This window comes from Caretta caretta, chromosome 27 (genome assembly GCF_965140235.1).
Source record: "Caretta caretta isolate rCarCar2 chromosome 27, rCarCar1.hap1, whole genome shotgun sequence".
Classification (NCBI taxonomy): domain Eukaryota; kingdom Metazoa; phylum Chordata; order Testudines; family Cheloniidae; genus Caretta; species Caretta caretta.
In genome coordinates this window covers 9,164,211-9,180,158 of record NC_134232.1, presented here as the reverse complement: position 1 = coordinate 9,180,158, position 15,948 = coordinate 9,164,211, and the positions used below count along the sequence as shown (strand labels likewise).

The 15,948-nt window shown below is 62.2% G+C and overlaps 1 protein-coding gene across 6 annotated transcripts in view; it reads right to left on the bottom strand.

Annotated features, from left to right (window-relative positions):
• Positions 1 to 4,155: 4,155 nt before the first annotated feature.
• Positions 4,156 to 15,948, bottom strand: part of SAMD14 (sterile alpha motif domain containing 14) — a 44,960-nt gene continuing 33,167 nt past the window's right edge. For 3 of the 6 annotated variants that reach the window (XM_075123679.1, XM_048830143.2, XM_048830142.2), the window contains 8 exons: positions 13,355 to 13,512; positions 10,877 to 11,198; positions 10,241 to 10,319; positions 8,140 to 8,214; positions 7,366 to 7,525; positions 6,694 to 6,813; positions 5,499 to 5,654; positions 4,156 to 5,029 (listed from right to left, as the gene is read on the bottom strand). In XM_075123679.1, the coding sequence (XP_074979780.1) occupies positions 4,865 to 5,029; positions 5,499 to 5,654; positions 6,694 to 6,813; positions 7,366 to 7,525; positions 8,140 to 8,214; positions 10,241 to 10,319; positions 10,877 to 11,198; positions 13,355 to 13,512 (1,235 nt within the window). In that variant the 3' untranslated portion in view covers positions 4,156 to 4,864. The remainder of the gene's footprint in view (positions 5,030 to 5,498; positions 5,655 to 6,693; positions 6,814 to 7,365; positions 7,526 to 8,139; positions 8,215 to 10,240; positions 10,320 to 10,876; positions 11,199 to 13,354; positions 13,513 to 15,948) is intronic. The other 3 variants (XM_048830145.2, XM_075123680.1, XM_048830146.2) reach the window with 1 other exon arrangement.

Here is a 15,948-nt window from a genome sequence, read left to right as displayed (position 1 = left end):
GGAGCAGGGCCATGTACAAGCCAGCTGCTCTGCATCCTCTCCCCATTGGCCTCCCTGGACCCAGCTTCCTTGGGGAGAAGGGCTCGCTCCGCAGATCACCCCAGCGGGTGACCTTCAGTCAAGGGGTTGACCATAGAACAGCGGGCGCCCGGCCCTAAAACGAGGCTGCAGGTTCCCAGGTCGGGTTTCACCTGGGGCCCCTTCTTGGCAGCCGCCTGCTACGGGCGGTTGAGCGCAGCCTCGGGCTTACCAGCCGGCGGGAGGGGAAGGGTGTGGGGGGAGCAAAGGTGAGCCCCGTCCATGGGACCAGCTCCGTTGGCTGTGGCAGGTTTCCCTTCACTCCTGTGGGGCCCTGATATGCACGGGGGCCTGCCCCCCCCCCCCCCCCCGTACCCAGCATGTGAGGTTTTTATTACTAGGCTAGTGTGGGTGCGGTTATACCAGCCTCAAAGTGCCCCATTCCAGTATTGCGGCGTCCCTGCCATGTGTACCAGGCTAAAGCACCTTTACGGCACTGGATCAGCACCACCCTGTCTGGGGCGGGGGACAGGGGGGAGCAAATTGCTGTAATGAAAGTTGTACAGTTAAAGAGGCCCAGCTTGTGTGTAGCGCAGCCCTGAGGGAATGCCTTGGGCGGGGGGGGGATTGGATCTGGGGCTCTCCCCCTTCTCTGGAGGGGCTGGGGAAATGCCCCCAGCCACTGCTCTTGCTGGTGGGAAGGGCGTTGCAACCTAAGGGTGCCTTTATTTTAACTAAAAGACTTAAAATCCCCTTTACAGCCCCGGCTGAGCGGGGTGGCCCCTGCTGCCCCCGGCAGAACGGAGCGGCTGAGTCTGGGGTGGGGGCCCGCAGTGTCTCTCTCACACACACACCCCTGGTGTTAGGGATGGAGGTTACAGCGGGGTGAGAATGCAGCCTTGAGTCACCGCCCTAAGAAGGGAAAAAGCAGCTGGCAGTCCCCACCCCCGCGCGGGTCTGGAGCGGCGCCCACTAGGCCAAAGGCTGCTTATTGCTAAACCGGGGCGTGGGCCCGGCTGCGATCTCCAGGCAGAGTTTCCTAAAATAAGTGGGGCATTGTGCTCCTGAGCTGGGAGAGCCCGGCACCGGGCACGGGGGGTTGCAAGGGACCACGGCTGCCCCTGCAGAGGGCCAGCCATAGCGGGGGGCAGTTCAAAGGATCCGGTCCAGCTTGGGGCTTTTGGCGGCTGAGATGAGGTACGAACAACAGATCGTGGTGTTTCAGGGGAGCAGAACCGTAGCTCCCCAGTGAGTAACACTGCCCCGGCCTGTGCACAGGATTTAAGGACCGGGGTGGGTTTAATAAACATGAGCCCCCCCCCCCCCCCCCGACCTCGCCTCCGCACCCCTACCGCTGTCAGAGGGTTTTCAGCCCCAGAAGGCCCATTACAGCATCTCCAGCCTGCACTGCTGTGTCTCACAGGCGGGCATGACCGCTCCCCTGCCGGCCTCTGTTTTAAGCCAAAGGCTTCAGGTAGCCCAAAGCTTTTCACTGCTCAGGTGCTGAACACGCCCCTCTGGCAAACATTAGCCCCCTTTGCCAGCAAGGGCACCGCGGGCTCCGAAAAGGGACGGCTGCGCAGCTGGGGTGGGGTCGTGAAAAGAACCCAGGAGTCCTGATTTCTAGAACACACCCCCTGCCCCCTTGGCTCTGACCGGTAGACCACACTCCTGCCCAGGGCCAGGAATAGAACCAGGTGTCCTGCCGCCCCACACCCCTGCCCCTGTTCTTACCCGGGCTCTTGGACCCCAGCACAAGGCTGCAGGGTTGGGGGCGGGGGTCACCACTGCCTGCATTCCCCCCAGCAACCCTTCTTCTATTTAACGGGCACTGACTGCCCCTTCGGGCTGCGTGTATGCAGCGCCCAGCACAATGGGGAGCCGGGCCCTGACTGGCGGGGGGGGGGGGCCCTGCACCCTACGCACCCCCAGGCAGATCCTAATTACATGGCTTCAGAGGGGCCTGTGTTTTCGCTCAGCCTTGCTGAGTGCGCCCCGCCCTCTCGTGGCGGGTGTGGGGTCCTGCAGGCCCCCCTGCTAGGCCGAGAGACCAGCTTGCTTTAAAGTCACTGGTCCATGAGTATTTTAGCTCGGTGGACTTGGCCCTGGCGATGGGGGGGGGCTGCTATTGAAATGCAGCCAGGCCACTGCAGCGCTGATGCCCCCCCCCCCTCCCGGCCCCATTCCTGGCCCTGCTTCCTCCTTACCCACCTGCCCCAGGGTACCGGGGGCTGCTGTAAGCCCCGCTTCCCCTCTGGCTCCCCTCGCCCTGGCCGCGCCAGCCCCCAGGGGAGACACGGCGGCCACCCAGAGCAGGAGGCTGCAGGGCCGGGTCAAGGCCCGCGGCTGGTTCCTGCAACCCCCTCAGGGTGCACGGGAGAGGGGCTCCTGCTCTCCCTCCACCCCCGGCCCGTGTGCCGCAGCCTGGCCCAGCCCTTGGGACCCCCCCCCCCCCGCACCTTTGTGCCTGGGGGAAGGGCCACCCCAAAGTAGGGCTGCTGGTGTCGCTCCCAGAGCGGTGGCCTCTGGGTGCTGGGAAATGATGCTACCCATTGACACACCCCCCCGCCCCCACCCATGGGGTGGGCACATCTGCCTTAGCCCCCGTCCTTGCAGGGCTGAATTACCTCCCTCCCCACACACCATTAGTTAAGCACCTTGACAAACGCCCCCCACCCCAGGGCTCAAGGGCACCCCCTCCCCACCCAGCTGGGCAGCTCAGGAGTGCCCCGCTTGCTCCAGCCAGAATGAAACCCCCACCCCACCCTCTTCTGTAATCGCAGCTCATGGCCACAGCACAGTGGGAGGGGTGCGTGGGCCCCCAGGGCCAACCCATCCACACATCCTGGCGGGGGCTGCCCTTCCCAGCCCCCCCCGCCACCCCCAGGGAGACGGAGGGGCCTGGCCCACTACATGGGATTAAGCAGGGTTTGTGGGGTGGGATCTGGCCCTTTGCAACCTCCATGCTGGCAGCAGGGCCCTTCGCCCTGGGGTGGGGATGCTGAATGGCCCCAAGCCATGGCAGCGGACTACCTAGCCTGGTGGGGGAGCTGAATATTAGACTTCTTTGTACCCCCGTCCCCGAAGGGCCAGGTCACACACAGCTCCATCCCCCTCCAGGGGCTTTGCTGTCTGCGTGGGAGGGGTGGGAGCCGGCTGGCACAGTGCAACTGTCTCAGGCACTCCCCCTCCCTCCGAGCAGCCCCTCTGCCCCTGCAATGGAGCCTCCGGCTACCCCTTCACCATCACAGCCACCAGCTGCTCCTTCTTCTCAGTGTCAAGGGCCTGCCTGCTCCCTCCTCTGGCATCTCTCCTTCTCCACCGCCTCAGATCAGCCCAGCCTCCGGCGCCCACCAGCGGAACTGTCAAACCAGCCCCTTGCTGCCCCCTGGTTCGGGTGGCACGTCCCATCGGCAGTCACAACGCTGCATCATTCCCCGCCTTAAAATTCCCCTGGGCACTCACAAGGGTCAGGCTCCTGGTGCCCTGAGACCAATGCCTGGCCTGCTGCCCACGGCTGACTTACACTGCCCGGTCTCTGTGCACCTCTTGTCTTCCACTGCACCAGGCAGTGCCTCAGGGCAGGGACCATGGTTTGGTTCTGGTACCGCAAGCACCAAAGGTTAGGGGCTGACACGCCACAGCTGCCCTATCGCAGGAGTTCTGCTCCCTTAGCTGGAGGGGTTGGGAGGTGCCGCGCATTAACAAAGAAGTCCTTTCTCCCCAAGGTGGGGTAGGCATTGGAGTTACTAGAGGCGAGGGAGGAAATAACAGTAATTCGACGAGCCTGACTAAAAATCCCTTCTCAACCACCCGGGCTTCAGAGGCCTGGCTCCCGCTAGTTCTCCACCCTCCTCATGCTTTGACTGGACCCCAGTGTTCCCACGAGCAGAGCAGAAGCAGGGAGAAGCAACCCCTAGGGGTGGAGGATGCTCCTGCCCCTGAGAATCCAGCCTCACCCACTTCCTCCCCGCACTCTTCAGCCGCCCTAGAGAAGCAAACAAGGGCCTAATTTGCTTCCCAGGGCAGATCGCCCCTCCAGGCCCCTCCCCGCTCCATTCCCAGCCCCCAGCCTGTGGAACGTGGCGGGGTGGGGGGGAGGCGGTGTTGCGTAGCGCAGAGCAGACCCCAGGGGGGCTGGTTGCAATCGGTTTTATTTCCTTCGTGGTTTCTCCCTGGGTCGGTGTCTGTGCTCTCGGAGTACATTGGCCGGGCCCTGCTAGTCCGGGCTGTGTCGATCCTGGCCCCTGGAGGGTGCCCCGGGCCCCTGAGTGCAACCCAGGATTGCTTGTGGGTGGGGGGGAGGGGTAATGCCATGCACTATCTTCATCCTGCGGGCCTGTTGGGGCCGAGCCGTCGTTTTCGGGAGTGAGTGGGGAGCAGCAGTGGTGCTAATGGAAACGGGGCCGGTGAGGTAGGACAGCCGATCAGCATGGAGCAGGAAGGCGCCTTGGTGACTGGAACCGATCGGGAGCAGACGGAGGTCAGCGGGGAAGCTGGGAAGGGGAAGCCGCGCCAGCTGCGGCCCACGGGCGGGTGCCAACCGCTAGCCAGCTGTGGGGCCAGGCCCAGTAGTGCCAGGAGCCCCCGTGCGTGGCGGAGAGGAGGGGCAGAGTGGGGGAGGGGTTTGCTTGTCTACTGGGGCCAGCAGGGATCCAGGAGGCCGCTGGAAGGTCCGGGCTCCATGGTGGTGCCGCCCCGAGCCAAAGACTGGCACCTAGGCTAATCCCCTGTTGGGTCCGGTGTCTCTCCCGGTCCATGTGCCCCTGATTCCCCCTCGCCTGGGCGGGGGGCGGTCTCCTTCTGTCCCTCCCCGCGCCGGGAGCCGTGTGCCAACTCGCCCTCCCTAACTCCTCCGTTGCTGCTCCTGCTCTTTCTTCTTCTGTTTCTGCTTCTCCCTCTGCTTCTCCACCTTCTCCTGGGCTTTCCGCTCCTTCTCCACCGCCACGCTCAGGTCCTTCAGCTTCCGCTTCAGCAGGGCCCGGTCAGTGGAGCTGCCGACGCCCAGGGCCTGGAGGAGGCAACGGGGAGGGTGTGCCTCATGGTCACAACCACGGCCCTTCCCACCCCCACCCGCCTGGACAGCAGCACCCGGCTGGGGAGAGACGGGCTCCAGCGGAGGGTGCCGGGGGCTCCTGAATGGGACGGCTACCGAAGGGGGAAATGGATGAACTCCGTCCCCAGCCCCTGCGTCGAGTAGCCCGGTGGGATGCGCGGCTGGCCCGTCTAGCTCAGTATCCATTGGGCCATCAGGGCCCCCAGTCCAGCATCCCCCCCTCCCGCCCCAGTGCATCAGGCCAGGAGCCTCTGGATCAATCCATCCCCCAGGACATCAAAGGGATTGGTCCACCTTGCTGGGGCAAGGCAATGCCTCCCCAAGACCCCCGGCGGGAGGCACCTCTGCAGGGCGCAAGGGCCGACCCCGGAGCCCCACTCGCAGCAGGACCCAGCAGCCGCGGGGCAGGCCCCCCCACCCCTACCTTCAGCTTGGCTCCATCCAGGTGCAGCAGCTGCTGGCCGTCCACCTCGCGGGCCACGAACTCGCCCACGTACTGCTCCAGGTTCAGGCTCTCCAGCCACTGGCCCACTTGCTGGCTGCTCCAGCTGGTGGCGGTGCTGAGGGGCTCCTCCAGGAACTGCAGGGGGCAGAAAGGGGGGGGGGAGGGGTGAGCACCCCCACCCCGCTCCGTCGGGGCGCCCCAGCAGGGAGCCTTCAGAAGTTCCTCCCAGCCCTCCTTCCTGGGCCCACTTTCTAATCCCTGAAAATGGAACACCTCTGCCCCGCCCCTTCCCCATGAGGCCCCACCCCCTGCCCCACCCCTTCCCCTGAGGCCCCGCCCCATGCCCCGCCTGTTCCCCCCGCCCCCCCCGCGTTGCTCGCTGTCCACCCCCTCCCCCGTCGCTCACTCCCACATCTCCCAGGACTCACCTGCGGCCTGCAGAGCTGGGCTGGGAGGAACTGACCCGGAGCCTGCCCAGGCTGGGCACAGCCGGGCCTGGCAGGGGTCAGTCCCCGGAGTGAGGGGCTGGAATGGGGAAATCGGGGCACGGTGGGGAGGGGGATCCCCAGAGTGAGGGGCTGGGGAAATTGAGGCACAGCTGGGGGGTTCCCCGGAGTGAGGGGCTGGAGTGGGGAAATTGGGGCACAGCGGGGGGGGTCCCCAGAGCGAGGGGCTGGAGTGGGGAAATCGGGGCACAGCTGGGGTGGGGGGCAGACAGGTTACACACACCCCCCCCTTGATGGCACCGGTCCCTCCGCGTTCTCTGCATCAGGCTGGGGGCCGGGGAGAGCAGCAGCTGCTTGCCGACCCCCCCTCCAGGCTCCAGCTGCTCTTCCTGCCCCTCAGTGGCCGGTTACTGCAGGTAACTGGACTTCTAGCGTCTCTGCCAGTTTCCCTTTTCAACACCTGGCAGCCCTGAGAACCCCCCCGCCTCCCCAGCCTGGGGAAGGCTGGTTGTAAGGCACGATGGGGGGGGGGGGGCAGGCTCTGCAACTCCATGGGGCCCACGGACGGAGTCACCCCAGCCCTGGGGCCCAGGAGGGGAGCGGCGAAAGCCCCCCTGGCCTCTCGTTGTTGGACTTGGCCAACCGGCTCCTCCAGGCTGGTTCTGGCAACGGGAGGGCGGGGGCCCCTCCGTGCTGCCCCCCCCACTCCGCCGCCCCTGCGGGCTCACCTCATCGGAGGACTGGGACAGGGTGTGGTAGGGGTAGGAGCATTTCATCTCACTGGCGCCTCTGCTCAGTGTCTTGGGGCTGCTGCTGGGTGGGGTGCAGTCGTCGCCCAGGGTGGATTCCTGCCCGCGGGGAAAGGCCACGGCGTGAGTCGGGTCCCCCCCTCCGCAATGCAAAAAACCCGGCACCCTCCTCCCCGAAGGCAACTCCACAACCCCCCGCAACAGCCACGTACAGCCTCTAGGGAGAACACGGGGAGGCAAGATGGATAACGTCATTTTCTCACTTACACTGCGGCCGTGGGACCCCTGCAGCATCTGTAGCTGGGCCCAGAAACTTTGACCGTTGGCTAGCCCAGCGCATGGTGAGAATAATGCAAATCTTTTCACCCTTGTACAAAATACTCAGCAGGTGAAATTATTCTTCTGGCCACTGGCAAATCCATTAAAAAAACCGGCCAAGCTGGTCAAATACCAGCCAGCTGGTAACCCAACGTGTGAACGAGGGGCCTACCCTGCAAAGGGTCATGGCAGGACTATGGCCTGCCCCCGGCCCTACAGGGGGATCGGCCCCACCCCCAGGGCAGCGCTGCACCTGGCCCTACAAGGGCTCAGCCCCATCCCAGGGCAGCATTGCTCCTGGCCCTATAGGGTGAGGTGGGGATGGGTACTGACCTGGGAGGCAGATTTCTTGGGGCTTAAGCCCTCCCTCTTGGGCGAGCGGGTCGGGGAGACGGTGCTGCCGGATGAGGCCGAGCCCTTCCCACTGTCCGTGAACCAGGAGAAGGGCATGAACGGGGACACGGATGAGCGGCTGGAGCCCTCCACCAGCTCCCTGGGGAATGAGCCGGCAGTCGGGTTAGCACCCTCGCTCCCCTCGGCCCACCATGGGGGCCATGCTCCCCGGAGCATCCGAGCCTCCAGACATGGCCAGACTCCACCCCACTGAACAGAACCGCAGCAGGACCCAGCCCGGGTCTGGATCTACCCAGGGCACCCAGACCATCCCCACAGTCCTCTATCTCCCTGCTTCCTTCATCTCGCCTCTGCCAGTCTCTTCTCTCTCCGTCTGGAGCGTAGCTAGTGCTCTCCGTCCATCTCCTTATGGCTCCGTGCACCCCAGCTCCATCACTGACAGTGAACCCATTATCCCATCTGCACCTCGCTCTCCCTCTCCCTCTCCGGGTCTCAGCTGCACCCGGACTCTTAACAAGTCACCCGGGTCTTTGGAGACCAGGCTGAGTTCCTTGATCTCCAGGGCAGAGGGGTGGGTGCTCTCCTTGGGAGGGCCGAGTGCCCCCTGGCTACAGAAAAGCCAAGTGGGTGACTGGGACACACTGAGAAAGGTGGGGCGGGCAGGGGTGGGGGTGATCGTGGGGTTCAGGGAAATGTTGCTTGGCTGTGGCTTGTGAGACTCTCAGAATTTGGGGGAGGCTGGCAGCTCCCCACCTGCTGCCCATGGACAACCGGTTGCTCCCCTTCTCTTTCCTGCTTTTGCTGGAAGAGGCTCGTCTCAGGGTCACCCTGCAGCAGAGACAAAGGAGGCTCGTTAGAGGTGTGATGGGGGGTAGGGGCGCCTATGGGCTGGGGAGAGATGGGCACTAGGCACTAGGAAACAACATGGGGGGCAGATCAGAGGAGGGTGAGGACAGGGCAGCAGGATGAAAAGAAAAATTCAGACATACAGCATAGAATCTATCCATCCAAACCCCATATACACCCCTCTATCCGTCCATCCATCCATCCCATATAAACCCCTCTATCCATCCGTCTGTCCTCCCCACACCTCTATCGATCCATCCAAACCCCATACACACCCCTCTATCCGTCTGTCTGTCTGTCCGTCCATCCCCACACTTCTATCCATCCATCCCCATACACACCCCTCTAGCCATCCATCTGTCTGTCCCCCCACACACACCCCTCTAGCCATCCATCCATCCATCCATCCCCATACACACCCATCTATCTATCTATCTATTCCCATACACACCCCTCTATCCATTCTTCCTCATACACATCCTTCTATCCATCTGTGATGGGAAGCCCAGGGTGCAGCCTGGGACTGTGGGACCACTGTGCCCCCTTAACTCTCCAGCCCGGGCTGTCTCTCACAATGCCTTGCTAGTGACAAGCAGCAAACCCCACCAGGTGCTGTGATGACTCAGCACAACAGCATGTGGAGCCCCCCCATCCAGCTAGATTGCATGAATGCTCCCAGAGCCACTCATGAATCTCACAGAGAAAGGCACCAGCCAAATCCCCCCAGCTCCCAGCCATGTACCTCAGGAATATGCTGTCTTGCACTGCTCAGGATGAGCAGTGCAAGTTTATTAATTGGTTCCCCACTTCATCAATGGAAAGTGGACATACACCAGCCTTTGAAAACCTGCGCAGATTTATCAAACTCTTCAGGCAAACTCACTGGTAAAGATAAACAGTAAAACAAGTTTATTGACTACAAAAGGTAGATTTTAAGTGATTATAAGTGATAGGCAAAAAGTCAGTTTGTTACCAAAAGAAAATATGAGCCCGCAGTCTACGCTCTCAACTCTGTTAGACTGGGCAACATCTAGCTGGAGCAGTTTTTCTCACCCCACTGGATACTGCAGTTCATAGTACACAGGTTTCACCCTTGAAACCTGGGCCAGTTTCCTCTCTTGGAGTCTTAAGTCTTCTGAGCATCCTTGTTGCTTGTAGCAAAGGTGGGGGCAGGAGAAAAGATCAAGCATGAGGCCCCTGTGTTCTATTTTATACTCTTAGTCCATGTGCTGGGAGAACACAAGTCCAGGCATGCCTGGGGGCACTGCAGAGTCCCCAGGCAAGGTTGAGCAATTCCCTTGGTGTGGCCTTGTGCAAGTGAGTCACTGAATTGTAGCTCCCTTGCTGGACAATGGCTGGTGATGGTTGTTTGACACCCGCCCGGGCGTTGGTTACTTTCCTGGCTGTTGTCTCTGGGGAGCTAATATCTGGCCGATTCCCCAATTTATAGCATGTTTTACTGACAACCAACGACACAATCTCATAACTTCATATGCACTAATGGTATACATCTTTAGACAGAACAGTGACTTCCTGCAGATCATAACCTTTCCCCTGATACCTTTCATGGCATGCTTTATATGTAAGATCACAATTATATATAAGTGAGGAATATGAGGGTTACAGGGTGCTCCCCTGAGGTATAGAGTGTCACACCATCCATTTGTCCCCATACTCTTGCCTCCATCTGTCTGTCTGTCCCCATACACATGTTTCATCCATCCGTCTATCTATCCCCCGCACACCTCTATCCATCCATCCATCCATCCCCATACATACCCTTCTATTTATCCATCTATCTGTCTGTCTGTCTGTCCCTCCCCATACATGCCCTTCTATCTAACTATCCATCCACCCCACCTTGACCTCCCCAGGTCCCCGGGTGATGTGGGGGTTCATGGAGCATACTGAGGACAGCAACATGGAGCTTAGACATCCAGGGAACCAATGGTTACGTGAGTCCTACCCAGAGAGCTGGGGCTTCCACTCCAGAGTTCGTGGGACTCACCCCAAATCCAGGAACTTCCTCCGGGTCTTCTTGTCAAGCCCAATGGTGGGGCTGGCGGGCTCTGGCGGACTTGTGTCATCTGGGGCAGAGAAACATGCCGGGAGAGATCAAAGGAGCTGGGAGAACGTACCCCGGGCAGGTGGGGATAGGCCCCAGGGATCCCTCGGAGGTTGCAGCGGCCCCCCCAGCAGGGTCCTGCCAAAGGAGCTCCCAGGCCAGTTTAAGGGAAAGCCTGGGAGCCCTGGGGTGTTTGCCAGCTCAGCGAGAAAGTGTTTTCCCTTCCCAAGCACAGGCAAAGCCCAGCTCTGTCTTTATCCAGGTTAAAATGGGCTACCCGAGCCCCAGCCCTGCTGGGGCCACTGGATGGGTCTGAACCTCAGTGCTGCCTGGCAAAACCACCGGGAACCAACTGGGACTTGGCACTGCAGCCCATGACCCAGCCCAGAGGGGCCGCGCTGTTAGCTAGGGCACTGCACAGCCCTGCTGCAGAGAAAGGTGCAGGGGCCCTGGCTGTGGGGAGAGCTGCCAGCGACCGCAGCCCCAGCCTCTCCCAGCAGGAGGCGCCGTAGGGAGCAGGGCCGGGAATGCTATGGAAGGGTTTCCTGTGCGGATGTGGCTCCCCCATCCAGCCATTACCTTCGCTGTGCCGCTCTGCCCGGCGATCCCTCCGGGCGTAGATGGGCGAGCTGTCCGAGCTGTGGCAGGACTTGGGGGGCGAGCTGGTGGGGGTGCATCCCAAGGCCTCCTGGGAGGAAGCGTTGGTCAGGGGCCGGTAGCGGATCAGCGGGGACGAAGGCTGCTCGTCCTCCTCCAGCGTCCGCCTGACCACGGAGGCGTCGAAGGAGAACTCGGTGGCGTGGAGGAAGGGGGAGGAGCCGGAGAGGGGAGAGGAGACCTGCAGGGTGGCGTGCAGCGGGGATCTCATACGGCGCCGCGGGCTGCCAGATTTATCGGCCACCTATGGGTGGGAGGCACGGGTGTCAGCAACAGGAAAGACCCTGGGAACCCCCGCCCCCGGGAGCTGCTGCATTGACCGACACACCGCAGTGATGCCCCCCATTTATCCGCAGTGCTGGTGCAGGGACAGGGTGAGCTGCTCCCCCCTGCCACTGGTGAGCTCCAACCCGGACCCGCAGGGACCATCGCTATGGGCTGATCAGGGAGCTGAGCCTCCATGGGCCGCGCCTTCCATAGAGGTTGCCAGGTGTCCGGTTTTCGACCCGAACGTCCGGTGGAGAAAGGGAACCTGGTGGAAAGTCCGGTTGGCTGCAGTAACCGGACTTCGCCACCGGGGGGGGTGGGGGGTGGGAAGAGCAGCCGCTGCGGCTGGAGCCACGTGGAGGGGCGGGTCTCTGCTCCGCTGGTGATGCGGGACAGACAGCAGTGGCTGGCTTCCAGACCGGGCTGCAAGTGCGGTGGGGGGATCTTGGCCACTCCCCTTTTGCTCCACCGTGCCCCGATTGCTTGGCCCCTAACTACGGGGACCGACCCCCACTCTGCCCCGATTGGGCAGGCTCCCCGTCAGCTCCTCCCAGCCTGGCTCTGCACCCAGCAGGTGAGTCCCGGGGCGGGGGTGGAGAGGAGGGAGGGGGCGGGGCCCCGGGGAAGAGGTGGGGCCGGGGGCGGGACAAGGGTATTCCGTTTTCGGCCATTAGAAAGTTGGCAACCCTACGTAGCACCCAGGTGCACAGGGCTTGCCACCATAGAACAGGCCACTGGGCATCTAGTCTGGTATCCCCGCTCCTGCTCCACTGGACCAGACCATTGTTGGTATCCCCTCCTCCTGCCCCACTGCATCCAAGCATTGCTGGTATCCCCTCCTCCTGCCCCATTGCATCAGACCATTGCTGGATTGGCCAGGAGTCTCCCGGAATCAGCCTCTATCTCCCGGTGACCATTAAAACCGGGAGATTTTAATAGGGCAAAGTCCAGTCGGCGGGGCTAAGGCAGGCTGCCTACCGGCCCTGGTTCCATGCCGCTCCAGGAAACAGCTGGCATGTCCAGCTCCTAGGCACAGGGGCAGCCGTGGGTCTCCGTGCACTGCCTCCTGCCTGAGTGTCAATGCCGCGGCTCCCATTGGCCAGGAACTGTGGCCAATCGAAGCTGCAGGTAGGTGCAGCATGCAGAGCCGCCTGGCCAATCCTGAGCGTAGGAGCCGGACATGCCAGCCACTTCCGGGAGCCGCCCGAGGTAAGTGCCGCCCAGCTGGAGTCCGCACCATTCATTCCCTCCCGCACCCCAACTCCCTGCCCCAGCCCAGAGCCCCATCCACCTGCCATGTTGGATCAGACCATTGTTGGTATCCCCCTCCACCTGCCATGTTGGGTCAGACCATTGTTGGTATCCCCCTCCGCCCGCTACACTGGATCAGACCATTGCTGGTATCCCCCTCTGCCCGCTACACTGGATCAGACCATTGCTGGTATCCCCCTCCACCTGCTACACTGGATCAGACCATTGTTGGTATCCCCCTCCCTCCCCTGCCCCACTGGATCAGAGCACTGATCCATCTCATCTCGTAACCCCTCTCACCCCCCGTTGGATCGGGCCACTGGTTGATCAAACCCAGTCACCTGCCTGCAGCCGCAGCCCGGCGCAGAAACCAGTTCTGGAGCAGCCCGCCCCCCCTTCAGGACTCTTCCCTCCTGACCCCCATCTGCTTGAGCTCAGCTCCTGCCCTGAAGCAGGATGGTTTATAGCCCCTCCCAGTCACTCTGCAGAGTCTTGTTCTCCGGATCCAGGTCCCGTCCGGGGCCCTGCCGAGCTCTGGGCTTGTACAGGCTCACGGGCCGCCCCGCTGAAGCATTAGTCACTGGCCATTGGCTACTGCACCAGAATCTGGCCTGCTGGGGGCAGGGGGCAGGAGACCCCACCGGGCAGGCCAGCACCTGGCAGGATGGCGGATTTGATGGACCCATGGTCCGATCCAGCGGGGCAGAAGCCTAGTTCCTGAGGCACAGGCCCTGAGCCCAAGAGAGAGGAGCGGGAGCAGCCATTCTGGGTGCAGGGCTTGGGGATGGTCTCCTTCGACCCGGGGCGACAGTCAGCTCGTGAACGCCCGGTTCGCCTCGCGTGGAACAACGCAGCCGGCCCCCGGCCCGAGCCCGGGCTCACCTTCCTCTCCAGGCTTTCGTCCCCTTCCGCCGAGCTGACGCTGTCTCTCAAGCGGGACCGGGACGGGCGGTGCCGCCTACCCTTGGCCGACAGCTGGGCTCGGGCCTTCTGCAAACTGCTGTCCAGCCTCTGGGTCTCTGGAATCACATCATTAAAATCTGGGAGTGAAAGAGAGAACAGGGGGCGGAGAAGTGGGAGAGAGAGCGAGAGAGAGAGAGCGCAGACAGACGGACAGGGCGGTGGGGGACGCAAGGAGGGACAAGGAGCACAGGGGGTTGGGAGAGAGCGAATGGCACAGAGCAGGGAGGGAGGAAAGAAAGAGAGAAGGAAGGCATGGAAGACAAAGGGATGGAGGGGCAGGGTCCCAGCCAGGGACAAAGAGGAGGGAGAGGGTGGAACAGGGGGAGAAAGAGAGTGTTCAGAGAAGAGACGCACACCAACGTCCATTTCAGCCCCCCCCCCCGCCCCTCCCAAATCCACAGGCTCATCTCACGCTCTCCCCCTGGCTGCAGCTGGGAACCGCTTGGCCCAAGCTGCCTTAGACACGTGGGGCTGGGGTTCCCCCCGCCCCAAGCTCAGGGGTATTGGGGTCTGAGCACTCTGGAGAATCCAGCTGCCTGGGTGGAGGGCTGCCGAGCTCCTCTGAGATGCGGACATTAGCACCCCCAGTGGGGAAGCAGCCCGCCCCATCGCACAGGGCTACCCTGCCAGGGTTTGCAGAGTGGCTGATCCCCGGGGCAGGGAAATCGCTGCGCATCCGCCTCCCACGCCCAGCTACTGCTGTCCTCGCTGCCCTTTGCCTAGGGACACGGCGGACAGACGCCCCCCATGACTATCCTTTCGTTGCCACCAAAGCCCTCCCACCATCACCTCCATCAAAGCCCGCAGCCCCCGTGCCTCCCAGTCCACAGGGCTGCTCTGATTTCCTTGCAAAAGGGTGGCATGGCCTCTTGGCAGCTTGGTGCCTCGGGGGAGCACGTGGGGGCACCAGGCACTGCAGGCTGCGCCCAGGCAGGGAGCAAAGAGCAGAGCTGGGTGAAGACTGCGACGGGCGATCTGACTCGGCTGCGATCAGGCCCCTCTCGTATTTGCTTTCTACAGGGGCGACTGCTGGTGCCCGGCCACGCCAGGCCGGGTTCCTCATGGCCCTGCACACCCGCCTTTTGCGCGGGTGCCCTCCCAGCGAGCCAGACCAGCTCCCGCGTGCACGGCCCTCGCTCCCCGGGAGAAAGGCGGATCGTGTGAGCGACCTGCAGAGCTGGGCTGATTCGAGCGAGGAATCTGCAAATGGTTCGGGGTAACCGATACACTTGCGGGCTTTGCAGCTGGGGGCACAGAGGGACGGAAGGGGCTCGCCCAAAATCACAAAGGCGGGGGCATGGGCAGAATGGGGGAGTGCAACCCAGGAGTCCTGCCTCCCAATGGCCCCTGTTCTAACCACTAGACCACTCTCCCCTGCCGGAGCTGCATATGGAACCCAAGGAGAAGCACCAGCGTTCCAGCATTCAGATCAGCTTTGGATGCACCATGACCGGGGTGTGCCTCTTCGAGGGCACCCAGGCCTGACTCAGATGAGGTCCCCAAGCCAGTTTGCCTCCTTGTGTTAGAGCCTGTCCAGGAAACGCCTCCCCACGGCAGCACGCGGGGGACAGGATCCTGCTGAAATCAGGGCAAGAGCTAGCGGAGTAGTCACCAGCCTTCATGCCCACACGGCCTCCTCCTGGGGCTCCTCATCCGGCCTTGACTCCCCCCCCAAGTTTTTTCCTCCCTCTCTTACACGGACACCAGACCGAGGTCTCCCACTGGTACTTGTAGAGTCTTACGCACGTGCATTCGCACACTCAGGCATGTGCACATTCACACACACACACGCTCATGGACACCCAGAGATGCACACCCATGCACGCTCACGTGCACCCTCGTGTAAATGCACTCGGGCACACTCACACGCACACACATAAATGCACTCACGTGTACACGGACACACACAAACACACGGACACGCACACAAGTAAATGCCCTCACATGCACTCCCCCGACACACATGTCAATGGACTCATGCATGTAAATGTACTCCCTTGCACGCATCCTCAGACACGCACACCTCCATGCACTCACCCACAGACACACACGTGAACGCACTCACATGCAAACACTCATACGTTCACTCCTGCACTCTCACGGTTCACACCTAGGCCCCGCAGCCACTCTGCCTACCCCAGGATACTCAGCGGGCACATCTTGAGTTGCTCAGGGAGGGCGAGGGATAGCTCAGTGGTTTGGGCATTGGGTTATGAGTGCCATCCTTGAGGGGGCCATTTAGGGATCTGGGGCAAAAATTGGGGATTGTGGCCCTGCTTTGAGCAGGGGGTTGGACTAGCTGACCTCCCGAGGTCCCTTCCAACCCTGAGATTCTATTTTAGGGAGTTAAATGGGGACCTAGAATGAGTTTAAATCTAACCGAAGCCACGTTTAGCCCTGGCAGCGGGGCTGCCAACCCTGCCCAGCGACCGCCCTGATCCTCAGGGGCAGAAGCACCATCGAACCCAGTCAGTTCAAAGCCGTGGAAATGACGAGCTAATTTGAAGGCATTC